Raw genomic sequence first — 17,336 nt, 5'->3', positions numbered from 1 at the left:
ATTTGGGAAAATATGGGGCACCTGGGTGGCTCAGTGGGTTAAGCCTCTGCCTTCTGCTCAGGTCATGATCCCAGAATCCTGGGATCAAGCCCCGCATCGGGCTCTCTGCTCAGCAGGGAGTCTGCTTCCCCCCTCTCTCTCTGCCTGCCTCTCTGCCTACTTGTGATCTCTGTCTGTCAAAAAAATAAAATAAAATCTTTTTTAAAAATTGGGGAAAATGCATTCTGAATCCCAGTAACCAACATAGAGTCAAATTTTGCACACACTGCCTGTTTGTAGCTTGGGAGTTACTCAGGCAGAATGGAATTTTAAGAACACTTTTTAAAGTTAAAAGTCCTTAGTAAATATTAGATCTTGTTACTACAATACTCCGATTGTTTTTGTCTTTTCAGAGGTACAACGTAAGGAAGGTCCTCTCAACCCTAAACCCAGAGCTCGGACTAAATCCAAGACCAAGTCCAAGTAGCATCCTTTGGGCGCTGGGCTTCAGCAGGGCTCCCCTCACTGACCTCTGTGAGCTACTGAGCTGACTGTGGCTCAGCTGGAGGGACTCCCTGTGCAACAGCTACTAGAAAAGTCACGACGTATAATGCAAGAATATTTTCTCTTTGAACGTCACAGTGAAGGCTGTAGGGAATAAGTGTGTTAGTTTATCTCCCAGATTAAAAATGGCTTGTTCAAAAATTTGCTGGCCTCTTCAAATGATTTCCTAACAGAGGTCTGTGGAAAGGGTCAGTTTCTGTCAAGAAAATAATGCTTTTTGAAGACTCTGAACTCTTGCAGAGAGGAGTGGCAAATACAAAGGATTATTTTTTACAGTTTAAAAGAGAGGAGCCTGATAATGTTCTTGGGTTTGGGCAGCATTTTCAGACTTCTTGTGATTTCAGGCATGTTTATGATTTGATTTTCACAATAACCCTACAAAGAAGATGGGGGGAGATGCTGTTATTATCGCCATTTCTCAGATGAACTGAGTCCCGCCCCCTCCCCCACAAATGGTTATAAGACTCCCTAAGGTCACAGAACTGATGGCTGTTGGAGCCCACTGCTTACTGGACCTGTGTCTGGATGTTTGACAGTGGTGATGGGTTACCGGGCCACTGTTCAGATGGTTTCCTTCACAGGGTGAGGACGGAAGATTGTACTGAAATTTAAGAATGCTGTTGAAGATTCACCCAGAATCGCCATTTTTTGCTTTGATTGCTTCACTTGTCTGCTCTGTTCATGACCCCGGATCCATCGAGGCATTAGAGATGGACTAACCGGCAAAAATAAGTTGCGAGTGACAAGTGGACATTTGGGGCCGGCACTTGGCAAGGACTCCTTCTCTACTGCTCCCGGGGCACTTGGATTTCCTCTGATTTCTGGGTCCAAACACCTAGGCGCCTGCTTTGACTCCACATATTTGGTGTTCTTTTGAATTTATCTCCTGGAATTTTAGACCCTTGCCTGTTGCCTAAGCCTCAGAAACCCTGTGACCCGGAGTCCCCAGCCATTTTCAGCTCAGTCCCGGGCCAGGCCTACCTTGACCATCATCGAAGTGTAGTGTAGAATGTAGTGTAGAATGTAGTGTAGGATGTAGTGTAGGGGTTAAAAAAAATGCATGGGTTCTGTCCACCTCAGCCCACTGGATGACTCTTGAAGTCTGAGGGAGGAAAACATGACTTCAGACAGTCGGCTGTGCTTGTGGCTCCGCTGAAAGCTGGAACTGACACTGTGAGCTCACGCTTACAGTCCTTGCTTTCTGCTTTCCCAAAGAGATTCTTAGGTGATTCTAGCAAATTTGGAGGCTTTTTGGTCGGCCTTCTGAATACTTCTTTTTTTTTTTTTTTTTTTTTTTTTAAGATTTTTTTTGTTTTTTAGAGAGAGCGCATGAGCAGGGAGAGCAGTGGGCAGAGCAGGCAGAGGGAGAAGCAGGCTCCCCACGGAGCAAAGAGCCTGATTCACCAAACTAGAACACAGTGTGGGCAAAGGAAATGCCCAGAAGAAAATGAGGGTGGTGGTAAGAGGGCATCACAGATGTTAGGTTTTAAAAAGCAGGGTGCTACAGGAAAGGTGTCTATGCCGGTGCCCCTGAAAATTCGCTCAGGCAGCTCTGCTTTCCCAAGCAGCTGATGGGTGGGAAGGTTGAGCTAGTCCTCCAGACCTTGCCACACCTTCTCAGAGGGACCCTGCGCCAGGCTCCCAGACAGAGTGGAGGGAGGGGCACTTGGCGCACATGGCTGGTGTCTGGGTTGCCAGGGGAGGCTGTCCTGCTTGTGCAAGGGGAGACCAGCAACTCTGCTCAGATGTCCAGACAGAGGCGCACAGCTCAAGGAGCAGCACATCTATAAAACAAATGCTTGAAATAGTGAGGTGGGATTCTAACACAAGAGACCCCTGTGCCAGTTCTTAACCTGGTTCTGTCCAAGAGCAAGCCCCCTGGGGGCCGGAGCTGCTGGCCCTCAGGGCAACCATGGGAGCATGGGGGGCCCTGTGGAGGGGCCAGACTTCCATCCGGATCCAGCTGGATCACTGCCATTGAGGGCTACTAGTTTTAACTAGAAAAACATTAACAGTCATTTCCTGAGGATTTACTTCGTGTAAGCACTGTACTAAGCGCTTCGTATGTTCTCTCATTCAATCACCACAACTCTGTGATGTGGGTTATACTTTTATCCCCATTGCTGCCTGGACAAGTAGCACGGTTACGGTTACACATCTCGTGAGTCTGGAGTGAGTGGTGTCCAGCAGCAGGGCCCAAGTTCGCAGTTAGAGTGCTCTCTTGCCTCTCCCAGTCAGAAAAAGCTGGATGTGCAGTTGATAACCCCTCTTTTTAAAGGATCTGATTTCCGTATCCTTTACTTATTGCTCTGCTCAGCCAACCACTGAGTAACTGCACGGGCACACAAGCCAAAATTCTAGACACACCAGAACTTCACAGACCCAGAAGACTCTGCCAAAGAACACTGGAGCCACCAGGAAGAATCTAATAAGGAGGATTGTACCTCCTCAGCCATCCTGACCTGGTCCTCAGAGAGACCGGATGCAGATGCATAGACTGGGCCTCCCTGATTTAGGGGAGTCCAGACGCTAGGGCTCCAGGGCCACGCTGATTCTCCTGGGGAGCCAGGGTGGGCCTTGAAGTTTCTAACGAGGGCCTGCAAAGCTTCCTTCGAGCTGACCTCTTTCTGGTGAGCTGGAGTGCCATCGACCTGCAGGCTGCCAGCCACTCAGTCACGTGCCTGCAGGGCAAATGCAGGTCTGGACAGACCTAAGAGTCCCTGCCCATTGCCAAGTGCCCTGGAACACCACCGTCACAGAATCTGTCAATCATGCCACTCTCACGGCCATGTCATTTTGGTCATGGTGGACTCCAGCTCCAAACTGAAACACCTTCTCTCCTTTTATCATCTTACTCCCTCCCATACACTCCAACTCCAGTGTCACCCCAGAATTCCTGTGTTGAAATCCTAACCTCCAAGGTGATGGTCTGAGGAAGTGGGGCCTTAAGCAGGTGATAGGTCATGAGGGTGAAGCCCTCATGAATGGGACAAGTGCCCTTTTACAAAAGACCACAGAGAGCTCCCCCCCACTTGTGCCATGTGGGGACACAGTGAGAAGACACCTCTCAGAACCAGACCTTGGGCCAATACTAGATGCCAGATCTTTTGGTATCTTGGACGTCTGAGCCCCAACTGAGGAATTTCTGTTTTTCGTGAGCCAACTTATGGTAGTCTGTTAGAGCAGCCTGAACTGACTAAGGCACCACTGCTCCATTAATATTAAATTTCTGGAGAAAAACTTCCCCAGTACATATCTTAGTCTTGTATTATACTGTCCAACTTGTCCTCCACCTGTCATTTCAAGGTCAGTAACCAGCCAGAAGGCAGCACCTGGATGTCAAGAGGAGACTGCTGCTGGGACCTTGCAGACAGCACTGTCAGCTTGCTAGTCTCTGAAGAACGTCCCTTGACCATTCACAGCTTCATACAACTTATTTCCCATCCATCAAGCACTCCCATGCCAATGGTCACTTAATAGCTGAAGATATCACAGGCTGCTTGAGCAGACCTGGAAGGAGCCTTTTGGCAAGCTAATGAGTAATTTAAATGTTGACTGAGCCAGACAGCAGAGGAAACCAGCTAGTGGGTGATACCCAGACCTGTAGTTAAATCTGCCTTTGACAAAAAGAGTCATGCTACAAGGAATTCTTAAGGGTCTTAAAAGCCATTATCATTACCTTATTATAATTATATTATATATAATATAATTATATTATTATCATTACCTTATTATAATTATTCTGTTCCTAGCTCTTGCTATGCCCGAATCAGCATGACCCTACCTCCTCCTCCATTATTTATGACAACATCTGCCAACCTGAGATCAGGAGCCATCTCTATGGGGTAAAAACTGACCAAAAACCCTCAATGCCATCTTAACTCCAATAACCAGTACATTGGGATGGGTGTGGGCCAACACAGTGGTCATGAGAAGTACTTCCCACTTCAGGGATGCTCTAACTGGTCCTTTAAATGGGCTGGGTCGTCAATGACTGTGCCCTGGCTGGTCCACAAAAGCAAACTGCAAACCCTAATCTGTTAGATATTGTAGGAAATCACCCAGGAATTTCCCCCATCTCTCGAATCCTATCTATTGCTCCCTCCTCAGTGCTTGATTTCCTCTCTGTTACCATATTTTTGGCAGATTTTGGCACCTGTTTTTGGCTTACTTGGATTTGACACCCTTTTGGATTCCATGTTTTGTATTTTGGCACTTCTGCGTGGTTTAAAACTTTGCCTGCCCCTTTGGCTTCACAATCTCCCATTGCCTCCAGCCAACACTAATCAGTCTATGCCTTTCCGTGCTGCTACTCTCCCACAAGCAACTATGGTTCTTGGGAGTAGGGAGGGAAACTTCTTTTAAGAGCGTCTGGAAATATTGTTCAGAGCTGGCTGAAATAGTTTTTTGGAACAAAATTCAAAGTTATCATTTCAGTACATAATAACCATAGAAACTGATTGTTAAATGAATTGGGCATGATTGTATGCATATGTAGGGTTTGAAATCATCTAACATAATCTTGGGAAGATGTGTTGCTTGCCAATGCCCTTGGGCTTGCAGGCATGGGCTAGAGTGTGTGGTTTTCCCAGGTGTGGATGGAGGCGAGGGGAAGGCTTAGAGGTGTATGACAGAGACAATCCTAGGACGGTATCATTATATACTGATATGTTATCATGTACCGCGAGGGAGTTTTTGGTCTTTTGTTGTTGGAAAACAGAAGGAATGGCAGGGCAGAAATGTGAAAGTGATCAAGAGAGAGAACAGGAAAGGCAAAGAAAGCATCCTTGATCTTGGGCCCTGATTTTTGTCACTAAAACATAGTGGGAAACCAGACTTTCCTCAATAGACATAATGTTATAAAAGTTTCTAGGTCCATTCCTGGGAGCTCAGAATACATTTTCTCTCTGAAATAATGCTCTACAAGGGTTTTATGAGTTAACATTAATAAAACAAAAACTCTTTACAGGTGTGTTTATGTAAAATGTTCTAAGTTCTCACTTAGGGGTAGCAGGAACACATCATTAATATAAAATACTAACCTTGGATAACATGAAGAGTAAAAAGGTACAACCACCAGATAATTACCCCTATTTCTCTCTGTTCTAGCTACATGGAAATTTTAATTATAAGTCCTGTTTTAGGGGCGCCTGGGTGGCTCAGTGGGTTAAGCCGCTGCCTTCGGCTCAGGTCATGATCTCAGGGTCCTGGGATCGAGTCCCGCATCGGGCTCTCTGCTCAGCAGGGAGCCTGCTTCCTTCTCTCTCTCTGCCTGCCTCTCAGTGTACTTGTAATTTCTCTCTGTCAAATAAATAAATAAAATCTTTAAAAAAAAAAAAAAAAAAAAAAAAAAATAAGTCCTGTTTTACTAACACCCAGGATTTTAGTAATATTTTTGGAATGTTAGTAAGATTTTATAAATTATTGATTTTTTAAAAGTCTATAGAGGATTTGTTACCTCGGGATGCTTTCTCATTTATTTGGCTAATTTTTTTTCTGTAGAATCATATTTTTATTTTTTAACTAACGTATAATGTATTATTTGTTTCAGGGGTATAGTTCTGTGAATCGTCAAAATCTTACACAATTCACAGCACTCACCATAGCACATACCCTCCCCAGTGTCCATCACCCAGCCACCCCATCCCTCCCCACCCTACCCCTCAGCAACCCTCAGTTTGCTTCCTGAAATTAAGAGTCTCTTATGGTTTGTCTCCCTCCTGGTTTCATCTTGTTTCATTTTTCCCTCCCTTTCCCCCCAGGATCCCTGTCCTGCCTCTTAAATTCCTCATGTCAGAGAGATCCTATGATAATTGTCTTATTTTCTTTCTCTGACTGACTTATTTCACTTAGCATAATCCCCTCTAGTTCCATCCACTTCATTGCAAATGGCAAGATTTCAGGGTTTATTGATGGCTGTAAGATATATCTATCTATCTAGATAGATAGATAGATATCACATTTTCTTTATCCATCTATCTGTCGATGAACATCTAGGCTCTTTCCATAGTTTGGCTATGGTGGCATGACTGCAATAAACATTCAGGTGCACGTGCCCCTTCGGATCACTACATTTGTGTAGATACATATTTCTAACTGAGTAAGACAACTTAGTGGAGAGTAAGACTTACAAGAATATATTTATAGTAAAGAATATCTGTACTAGCAAAGAATGCTTCTGGACATACATAGGTCACATACTGTCAGTACTGCTTGAGAAATAAGCAAGCTGGTAAATACTATACTGAGAATATGAGACCCATGTTTACAGCGATGCTTCTTAAGATTTTAAGCAACATGTATCAGGTAAATGTTTTTGTCCTTTTATTTCCCTTTTAAGAATTTTTTTAAAGGTTTTTATTATTCATTTAACAGAGAGGGAGAGTACAGGCAGGGAGAGCAGCAGGCAGAGTGGGAGGGAGGAGCAAGCTCTCTGCTGAGCCAGGAGCCAGGTGTGGGACTTGATCCCAGGACCCTGGGATCACGACCTGAGCTGAAAGCAGCCACTTAGCAAACTGAGCCACCCAGGCGTCCCGTATTTCTCTATGATAAAGTCTCCATAAAAAAAATTCTTTAAAATTCTTCTAATTAGATGTAAATTTTATATCCAGCCCAAGTACAACTTGTTTTCTTTCAGTCGCTCAGGAACATTTAAGTGTCAGTGTGGTGCACCTATCGGGGTTGGATGTGAAGGCCATAGGGTGAACATATAAGGTTGAGTGGGGCTGGTGGTGGGGGGAGGTGAGGGGCAATGACCAAGAGGTGCCTTTAGAGGAGTAAGCCACAGTACAGCTGGCAAGAAGACTGCGTCTTAACTACGGGTTTACAATAACGTGTGATGAGCACAATAAAAGGGACACATAGAAAGGACCATGGGAGCACCACAGACCTTGCCAAAGGGGCCAGGGGGCATTCAGCCAAAAAAAGACACTTGAACTACATCTTTGGAAGTCAGAATTTAGCCACCTTTAGACACAAAATTCTTTCCCAAGTAGAATGTTGGCTAAAGCTCTTTCCCATAATCAGTCTAATTTAAATGATCTATCTAAACTTGTCATCACATGACCTCACTGTCTCCTCACAGACAATTGCTTCGGATTGCTGAGCTGTGACTGTGCGTTCCCAGGGCATTCCGTATGGCAACCGAAGCAAGCGTGGGAAGTGAGGGCTGTGTGCCTCCCTCAGGGATGTGGCTGTCACCTGGCAGGCCCCTTCCAGGCACCTTACCCTTGGCTCCTCCTATAGCATGGGAGAGTCTTTCTTTTTAGGATTTGGGGGCTCGACAGGTTTGGAAGGATTGGGGAAAGGGAGGCTTCCTTGAGTTCTACTGCTGGGCGAAGACAGGAAATTGAGCAAGTCAAATGGTAGAGGCAAAACCACGGTGGAAGGTTTGTCCGTGGACAGGGATTGGAGGGTGTGGAGGTACCGCAGCTGAACAGCGGCCGGAGTGCCGGCCAGGATCTCCGCTGCCCGTCTCAGGGACTCCGACGCAGCCCTCTCTCCTTCCGCAGCGATTACCTGGGGAGCAGATGCGAAGAGAAGCTGAGTGATCTTTTTCCTTTTCATGGCTTCAAGGTTTTCCTAGATGGTCAGTGTTCCTCAGCCAACAAGCACAGCACGTCCGCCAGGCTCCAGGCACGGTGAAGGCACATGGCAGACAGCCCCCTCTCCCAAGGATCCTGATCTAGGGCGGATCAGTGGCACTCTTCATTGTAATTTAAGGCCGAATTTGTCAAGGGCCCTGACAAGTGTAGTGATGTGTGTGGGGGTGTCATTAATTAGGTCCTCTGGGCCTTGAGAAATGAGTAGGAGTTCCCATATTGAGAAAAAGTTGGCCAGCATTCTAGGTGAGGACGTGGCAAAATGAAAGAGTGAACATTTCAGAGGAAAAAGCACAAAGCTTTTTGTCCACCTTAACGTGGACAAAGAGACTAGTCTCAGATCTAGACGCAACTCTGCCCAGAGGACCACTTTCTTCCCCTTCCTCCTCTCAACACTCCCGGGATCCCGAACTTTTCGGTGGTGCGGTGGTTCTTCTTTGCCTGCTTTCTGTTCTTTACGAGCAGTCTGTCTCCCCTTCAGTCCATCCTCATTTCCCTTTTCCTCCCACCCCTCCTCCCACCCCCACTTCCATCCCCAGGAGCTGCTGGCGGCCACAGCTGTGCTAGGCTGGGCCTGGCCGCACCTTCTCTCGACTCCGGCATTGAGGGAACCGGGCCTCATCGTGGTCATCCCTGCACAGCCTGCACTGAGGGAGGAAGGCGGGTCTTTGACATTAACTCATTAACACTGAGTGGGCTTGGGGCTGATATTACTAGGGAAAGAGGCCTTCATGAGAGAAGAGGGATGGAGGGTGGGAGAGGCCTTTCAGGAGAGAGAGCAAAGGCAAGACTCGAGGAGGAAGAGAAGCTCACTGTTACCAGAGGCTTCAGAGAGCGGGTGTCGTGGAGGAGGCCATGTGGCATTAGTCAGGTGGCTGTGAACACGCTTTGAGGGAATTAGTAGGATGGGGTGGCGGGCACGAGCTCGGGGATGAGCTGGGGGTGAGGAAGCTGCAGGCCATGTGCCTGGCCTCGGTGGGAGGCTGCCCGCTCGGTGCTGGCTCACCCGCACTTTGGCCTGTCTCTGCGCTTCGGCCTCCACAGCCAGGGAGTGCTGGAGCCCCACCGGCAGCCGGATGTCCTTGCTGGAAAGGAAAGAGGGCGGGCAGGTGTGTGAGCCGCCCGGCTCTTAGCAGCTAGGGCTTCAGCTGGGCGGCCAGCATCTCTGCTGGCACTTCAGGATGCACAAGCCATCTAAGAGAGTGGCCGCCCCTAGGCCTCTAAGGTCAATGGTGGGCAGAGAAGAGCCGCTCGAAAGCCAGGGCCTCAAAGTCAGACACTCATGGTGGGTGATGCTACGGTGGCAGCACTCGGGTTTGTCTGTGCAAGTAGAACACATTCTTTTGTTGATGGAGGATTATGACTTTTCCTGCTTAAGGTTTAATCTAAACCTCAGCTATTAAATTTGAATGATAAAAACAGCTTTGATGGGGTACCTGTGTGGCTCAGTCAGTTAAGCGTCTACCTTTGGCTCAGGTCACGATCCTGGGATGGAGCCTCCCGTTAAGCAGGGAGCCTGCTGGGCGCTGCTGGGTGCCTAGGTGGCTCAGTGGGTTAAGCCGCTGCCTTCGGCTCGGGTCATGATCTCAGGGTCCTGGGATCGAGTCCCACATCGGGCTCTCTGCTCAGCAGGGAGCCTGCTTCCTCCTCTCTCTCTGCCTGCCTCTCTGCCTACTTGTGTTCTGTCAAATAAATAAAAAAAAAATCTTTAAAAAAAAAAAAAGCAGAGAGCCTGCTTCTCCCTCCCTCTGCCATTCCCCCACCTGTGCTCTCTGGCTCTCTCTCTCTCTCTCTCAAATAAGTAAATACAATCTTTAAAATAAAAAAAGAAAAACAGCTTTAACAAGCTGGGGAGACATCTAATTTTCTAAAGGAATTGATTTTGAAAAGAGTAGAACTGACCACATAAGAGTAATACTTAATATATTACATAAAAGATACAAAATTGTATTTTACCCTGTTTGCAACTATGAAAACGACACAGCTCGAAAACAACTGGTACTTCCATGGAAAGTTAAACATGGAGTTACCATAGGAGCCAGTAATTCTGCTAGGTATATGTGAAAACACGTTCCCACAAAAGCTTGCACATGAACGGTCACTGCGGAATAGTCCTAATGTGGAAACAACCCAAATGCCCATCATGAGTGAGCAGGTGATCCCAATGGGCTGTACCCACACAACTAACAGATAGTATATGACCATCAAAAGGAATGATGTGCTCATTCCTGCTTCACCACGGATGAACCTTGAAAACAACATCCTGAGTGAAAGCAACCAAACACAAAAGGCCATGTAATAGATGACAGCTTTTGTCTGAGACATCCAGGACAGGTGAGTGCACATTAGTGTCGTCGGGCTGGGGGGCAGGGGAGCAATGAGGAGTCCCTGCTTGATGGGTGTGAGTTTTCTTTTGGGGGCAATGAAAATGTTATGAAATTAGATAGTCGTGATGGTTACACCACTCCGTGAATACAATAAAAACACTCCGTTGTACTTTAAAATGGTTATAATGGTGAGTTTTATCTCAAAAAAGTTGTTTTAAACCTCATGGAGAGAAATATCATGAAAGTAACCTGCCTAAATGTTATGGAGGTTGTGTTATGGCTGTGAGTACTAGGTAAATATTTTTGTCTCAATTTATGCCAATGTGGCTATAGTGCTAAACTCATTGAAAATAATTTAAAAAATTATTTTAAAATAAAACCAGAATATTTTCCTTTGTCACATTGCTTTTCTTGCTTAATTTCCTACCCACATTTCTGTTCTCTCCACTTTGATTCCCCAAATACAGGTCACTGCATCCAAGGCCACCTGTGAAGGAAAGAGTTGAGATGTCAGTGAGAACCTCCAGGCGAGTAGAGCACCCATGTGCCCTCATGGCCATTGTTCTGAACTGAGAAAGTGCATTTCCTTTGAAGAGACATTCATCTCCTATTTTGTTTAAACCTTACGGTGTCTTGCAAAAAGTTGCTTAACTTGGGGCACCTGGGTGGCTCATGTCATTAAGCATCTGTCTCTTGATTTTGGCTCAGGTCGTGATCTCAGGGTTGTGAAATCAAGCCCCACACTGGACTCCGTGCTGAGTGTGGAGCCTGCTTGAGATTCTCTCTCTCTCTCCCCCTTTGCCCCTCTCCCCACGCTCTCGCTCTCTTTTTAAAAAATAAACTTGCTTAACTGCACAGTGCCGCTCAATAAATATTGGGGAATTAGAGATGGTGTGGTAGGCTGAATAATGGCTCCCAATCCATGTCCTAATCTCTGGAACCTGTAAATGTTACCCCAGAAGAGACCTTGAAGATGGGATTAAGTTTAAAGGATCTTAATATGGGGGAGATTACCTAGGATCTTTCCTGTGGGGCCCAAAAGCAGTCACAAGTGTCCTTTTAAGAGGGAAAAGAAGGAGATGTGACTATGGAAGAGGAAAAGGTAATGTGATTCTGGAGGCAGAATTTGTTGGGATAGGAAGGAAAGGGCCAGGAAGCTGGGGAAATGGGCAGCTGCTAGAAACTGGGAAAGGCAAGAAAATGAATTCTCCTCTTGGAACCTCCAGAAGGAAGCAGCCCTGTTGCCATCTTGACTTTGGCCCCAGTGAGACTGCTTTTGGACTCCTGGCCTTCAAAACCTTAAGAGATCAAACTGACATCATTGTAAGTCACCAAACGTGTGGTAATTTGTTACAGAAGCAATGGGAAACCAATACAGACGGTGAACTTGTTAAATGTTTGAAGATGCACTTATTAGAGAACCAGATTCTAGGCTCTCCCAAATGGTTTCATTTAGAGTTGCTTCCTGCCTGCTGGTGGCACCAATTTGCCGCACTTCCCTGTCCCAGAAGGCAGAAGACAATGAATTGTGGGCTCTGGAAAGGTGGGGCAGGGCATGGCGTACCCAATGGGCACCCATACTCTTTTCCGATTCACTCATTTCTGAGGATTTCTGTGGCTAGACAGCTAGCTAGTGACTAATCTGGGGGGTAGTGATGAGAGGCCGTGTTGAAAAAACCTCATGTAAGTGGTGGCATCTTAAAAGACAAATAGGATTTTGCCTGTGGGGAAAAGCAAAGCATTCCTTGCAGAGGCACTGGAGAGCAGGAAGTGCTGAAGGCCAGAGAAACACTGCGGGAGTGTGGGGTGGGGGAGGAGGGTTGGAGGGTTAGAACATGGTGGGGGGGGGGTGAAGGGAGATGGCAAGAGATGGGGCTACAACAGCTGGCTCATTTGTTCACTCATCTGGAGAACATTGTCTGACTGCTGTGTGACAAGCCCTGTGCCGGGTGCTATGAACAAAGAGATGGATAAAATATGACCCCTGCCATTGTGGAGTCCATAATCTGGGAAGACACATGTGGACATACATAAATTATAATCCAGTGTAACAAAGGCAAGCTTGGGTGTCCAGCCTCTGGACCTTGTCTTGCATCCTTTAGAAGAAGTGATGAACAGGAAGAGAGGCTGAGGGGCCAAGGGGAAGTGCACATAGGTGGGATGAAGGGCAGAACCAGTGGCAATGACTTTCAACTTCTCACTCTGCTGTCAGCTCCTTGAAGGATGGCACCTTCAACAGTGAATGCCTGCCAGATGCTTCCATTGCATATGCATCAATAAATGACCAGGGAAGAGATGAATAAAAGAGAAGGAGGTATTTCAACATATTCAATGACAAACATATTGAAGTACCTTTATATCTTGGGCAATGCTCTTCCTCTCTAGAAGAATTTCAGTGAGGGATCGATGTGCTAAGAGACGTTTCATGGTGGTCTGCACAAGAAATTGAACTGCTCTGGGCACGTGAGCAAGACTGCTTAGGAGGAGAGAGGCATTTTCCATTCGGTAGTAGCAGATGGCATCTATCTCCATTATAAACATGTCTTTGGTCACAACCTGGGCAGAAAAAAAGAGTTTGGAGAATTGACCTTATTTTAGGTCTCTTTTCCCAGGTGAGGATAGTGAAGCTAAATGTGTTCAAGGGAAATTTTCTCAGTAGGATTACAGGGGGGAAAAAAAAAAAGAGTCTTTGGCCCACCCCTTTATTCAAAATAGATGTGTTTTTGGAGATTATGGAGTTTTTATGAAATATACTAAACAACTTACTATTTAAAGGATCCTGTTGTAAATAGTTTTAAAATTTTATTTATTTTTATTAATAATTTTTTGATTCAGGGGTATAGGTTTGTGAATCATCAGTCTTACACAATTCACAGCACATACCCTCCCCAATGACCATCACCCAGCCAGCCACTCTCCACTCCAGCAACTCTCAGTTTGTTTCCTATGATTAAGAGTCTCTTATGGTTTGTCTCCCTCTCTGGTTTCATCTTGTTTTATTTTTCCATCCTTCCTCTATGCTCCTTTGTTTTTTTCTCAGATTCCACATATGAATGAAATCATATGATGATTGTCTTTCACTGATTAACTTATTTCACTTAGCATAATCCCCTCTAGTTCCATCCATGTCATTGCAAAGGGCAAGATTTCAGTTTTTGATGGCTGCATTGTGTGTGTGTGTGTGTGTGTGTATATATATATATATATATATATATATATATATATATATATATACACTTATCACATCTTCTTTATCCATCTGTCATTGGACATCTGGGCTCTTTCTATAGTTTGGCGATTGTGGACATTTGGGTACAAGTGCCCTTTTGAATCACTACATTTGTATCTTCGGGGTAAATACCTAGTAGTGCAATTGCTGGATTATAAGGTAGCTCTTTTTTCAACTTTTTGAGGAACCTCCATACTGTTTTCCAGAATGGCTGCACCAGCTTGCATTCCCACAAACACTGTAGGAGGGTTCCCCTTTCTCCACAACCTTGCCAACACCTGTCGTTTCCTGACTTGTTCATTTTAGCCATTTTGACTGGTTTGAGGTGGTATCTCACTGTGATTTTGATAGTATTTCCCTGATGCCAAGTGACGTGGAACACTTTTTCATGTGTCTGTTGGCCATTTGGATGTTTTCTTTGCAGAAATGTCTGTTCATGTCTTCTGTCCATCTCTTGATTGGATTATTTGTTCTTTGGCTATTAAGTCTGATAAGATCTTTATAGACTTTGGATACTAGCTCTTTATCTGATATATTATTTGCAAATATCTTCTCCCATTCTGTCAGTTGTCTTTGATTTTGTTGAGTTTTTTCTTTGCTGTGCAAAAGCTTTTGATCTTGATGAAGTCCTAGTAGTTCATTTTTGCCCTGGCTTCCTTTGCTTTGGTGATGTTTCTAGGAAGAAGTTGCTGTGGCTGAGGCCGAAGAGGTTGCTGCCTGTGTTCTCCTTAAGGGTTTTGAAAGATTCCTATCTCACATTAGGTCTTTCACCTATTTTGAGTCTATTTTTGTGTGTGGTGTAAGGAATGGTTCAGTTTCATTCTTCTGTATGTGTTTGTCCAATTTTCCCAGCACCATTTGTTGAAGAGACTGTCTTTTTTCCATCAGACATTCTTTCTTGCTTTGTTGAAGATGAGTTGATCATAGAGTTGAGGCTCCATTTCTGGGTTCTCTATTCTGTTCCATTGATCTGTGTGTCTGTTTTTATGCCAGTGTCATACTGTCTTGATGATTACAGTTTTGTAATAGAGCTTGAAGTCCAGAATTGTGACGCCACCAGTTTTTCTTTTCTTTTTCTTTTTTTCAATATTTTATTTATTTATTTGACAGAGAGAGAGAGTGTGTGATAGAAGGAAAACAAGCATGGGGAGTGGGAGAGGGAGGAGGAGGCTTCCCGCTGAGCAGGGAACTGGGTACGGGGCTTGATCCCAGGACTCTGGGATCATAACCTGAGCCCAAAGGCAGAAGCTAAATGACTGAGCTGCCCAGGCACCCCTGCTTTTCTTTTTCAACACTCCCTTGGCTATTCAGGGTCTTTTCCGGTTCCATATAAACTTTAGGATTATTTGTTCCAGCTCTGCGAAAAAAGCTGACAGTACTTTGATATGGATTGCATTAAATGTGTAGATGACTTTAGGTAGCATAGACATTTTCACAATATTTGTTCTTCCAACCCATGAGCATGGAACGTTTTTCCATTTCTTTTGTCTTCCTCAATATCTTTTGTGTATATTCTATAGTATTCTGAGTACAGATTCTTTGCCTCTTTGGTTAGATTTATTCCTAGGTATCTTATGGTTTTGAGTACAATTGAAAATGGGATTGACTCCTTAATTTCTTTTTCTTTTGTTTTAGTGTATAGAAATGCAACTGATTTTTATGCATTGATTTTATATCCTGACGCTTTACTTAATTCCTGTATGAGTTCTAGCAGTTTTGGGGTGGAGTCTTTTGGGTTTTCCACATAATGTAAATATCAGGAATAATTTTTCTTAGATGAAAGCATTCAGATAATTGTTTTAACCTAATGCCAAAAAAAATGTGCTAAAAAGAAAGCATGTTCTAGGAAACAAGTGCTCTGATATGTTGTTTGCTGAGTATATACTAGGCAGCAGACGGGTGCTACACACCCAGAGCCTAAAAAGCTGCTCCTTCTCAGTATTTCCATTTTTAGACACTTATAACAAGGACATAGTTTAAGGATTTAGCTGCAAGGATGTCATTCATAGTGTTGTTTATTATAATGAAAAATTAAAAATTAAAAATATGTTAATATTCACAATAGGGAATTGTGAATTGTGGTACATCCATACAATGAAATGCTATGTGACCATTTAAAACAAAGGGCGGGGGCACCTGGGTGGCTCAGTGGGTTAAAGCCTCTGCCTTCAGCTCCGGTTATGATCCCAGGGTCCTGGGATTGAGCCCCGCATTGGGCTCTCTGCTTGGCAGGGAGCCTGCTTCCTCCTCTCTCTCTCTGCCTGCCTCTCTGCCTACTTGTGATCTCTGTCAAATAAATAAATAAAAAATCTTAAAAACAAAGGGCGCCTGGGTAGCTCAGTGGGAAGAGCATGAGACTTTTGATCTTGGGGTTGTGAGTTCAAGCCCCACGTTGGGTCTAGATATTACTTAAAAATAAAATATTGAAGAAAATAAGACAAAGGGATAGAAACATAGCTTGAAAACATGATCCAACGGAGTTGGATCATGGAGTGTTGAGCGGAAAAAGGCATGTTATAAGATAGTATATGTAACCTGTCTGTAAATACAGCCACATACATAGAAAGATTTGAAAAGATAGACTCCGATAAAAGGGGAACTTAGCTTAGCCAAGCTGACCCATAAAATTAACCATCACAAAGTCCTTTGCCCATTTTTTTTTTTTTTTTAATTTGACAGAGAGAGATGACAAGCAGACAGAGAGGCAGGCAGAGAGAGAGGAGGTAGCAAGCTCCCTCTTTGCCCATTTTTAAGTGAGTTGTTTGCTTTCTTGTAGATTTGTAAGATTTCTTTATATATTCTGGGTATTAAACCTTATCAGAAGCATTATTTGCAAATATTTTCTTCCACCCCCATAGGTTACCTATTCATTCATTTGATCGTGTCCTTTGATACACAGGAGTTTTTAATTTTGATATAGCCCATATCTCCACTTTTCTACTTTTGAGTTTAATAGTCATTTTGCCTTGGACCAGAATTGGTAGCTCAGCCATATGAAACATAGACAGAAAGCAAAATCCATCATTTGACTTACCTCATGAAAGGGTATCTCCAAAGTTTGGAGACGAAGGTCAACCTTGTGATAGGTATCCAGGCAGGGCAAAAAGAAGAAAAGGCCTAGAAGAGGGGGGGCAGGGAGATTGACAGGTGAATGGTTAGTATGGAGATTGTTTGGGCTTTACCTCTTTGAGGTCAGGTTGCATATTGCATTGCTTTTTTTAGCCTCCAACTACAGACCAATTGGGTAATCCCTCTCTACCCCTATAGTGAGTTTGTGGTTGCTAAGTTACCATGTAATTTTTTGTTTAATCTAAGACATTTTTGAGGATGAAAGGAGAGCATTGTTACAACTTACTCTAGGATAACAGATATAAACAGGGATTAACCCCAGCAAAATGGGCTGTATGGTCTCCTTGGTTATAGTGCAGACCCCTCCAGATCTTGAGTAACATGTCTATCTTCTTCACTAAATTTAACTCTCTAACAAGAGTGTCTTATGAACATCTATTAGTCTTAGTGCCTTTGGGGGGCTCTGTAAAATTATTTTTGAATCCATGCATGTACCATTATGAACAACTTTAGAGCTGGCAAACTCCGGAGCCCAGGACCTCTCAGAGGAGCAGACTAGCTACTAGC

The 17,336-nt window shown here is 44.5% G+C and overlaps 2 protein-coding genes across 10 annotated transcripts in view; one reads left to right on the top strand and one right to left on the bottom strand.

The window, feature by feature from the left end:
- The window catches only part of AXDND1 (axonemal dynein light chain domain containing 1), a 116,187-nt gene extending 104,848 nt beyond the window's left edge, over positions 1–11,339 (top strand). For 4 of the 5 annotated variants that reach the window (XM_059145844.1, XM_059145847.1, XM_059145848.1 and 1 more), the window contains one exon: positions 393–5,634. In XM_059145844.1, coding sequence (XP_059001827.1) covers positions 393–466 — 74 coding nt within the window. In that variant the 3' untranslated portion in view covers positions 467–5,634. Of the gene's footprint in view, positions 1–392; positions 5,635–10,938 lie in introns of those variants that run through there. The other variant, XM_059145845.1, reaches the window with a different exon arrangement.
- The window catches only part of NPHS2 (NPHS2 stomatin family member, podocin), a 32,530-nt gene continuing 21,804 nt past the window's right edge, over positions 6,611–17,336 (bottom strand). The window contains exons 5-10 of one of the 5 annotated variants that reach the window (XM_059145849.1): positions 16,735–16,817; positions 12,824–13,027; positions 10,903–10,958; positions 9,151–9,229; positions 8,729–8,791; positions 6,611–8,061 (exon numbers count right to left, since the gene is read on the bottom strand). In XM_059145849.1, coding sequence (XP_059001832.1) covers positions 7,783–8,061; positions 8,729–8,791; positions 9,151–9,229; positions 10,903–10,958; positions 12,824–13,027; positions 16,735–16,817 — 764 coding nt within the window. In that variant the 3' untranslated portion in view covers positions 6,611–7,782. Of the gene's footprint in view, positions 8,062–8,728; positions 8,792–9,150; positions 9,230–10,898; positions 10,959–12,823; positions 13,028–16,734; positions 16,818–17,336 lie in introns of all 5 variants that reach the window. The other 4 variants (XM_059145850.1, XM_059145851.1, XM_059145852.1 and 1 more) reach the window with 4 other exon arrangements.

This window comes from Mustela lutreola, chromosome 14 (assembly GCF_030435805.1).
Source record: "Mustela lutreola isolate mMusLut2 chromosome 14, mMusLut2.pri, whole genome shotgun sequence".
In the NCBI taxonomy this organism is placed as follows: domain Eukaryota; kingdom Metazoa; phylum Chordata; class Mammalia; order Carnivora; family Mustelidae; genus Mustela; species Mustela lutreola.
The sequence above is the reverse complement of the archived record's forward strand: the minus strand, read 5'-3'. Positions and strand labels throughout refer to the sequence as shown.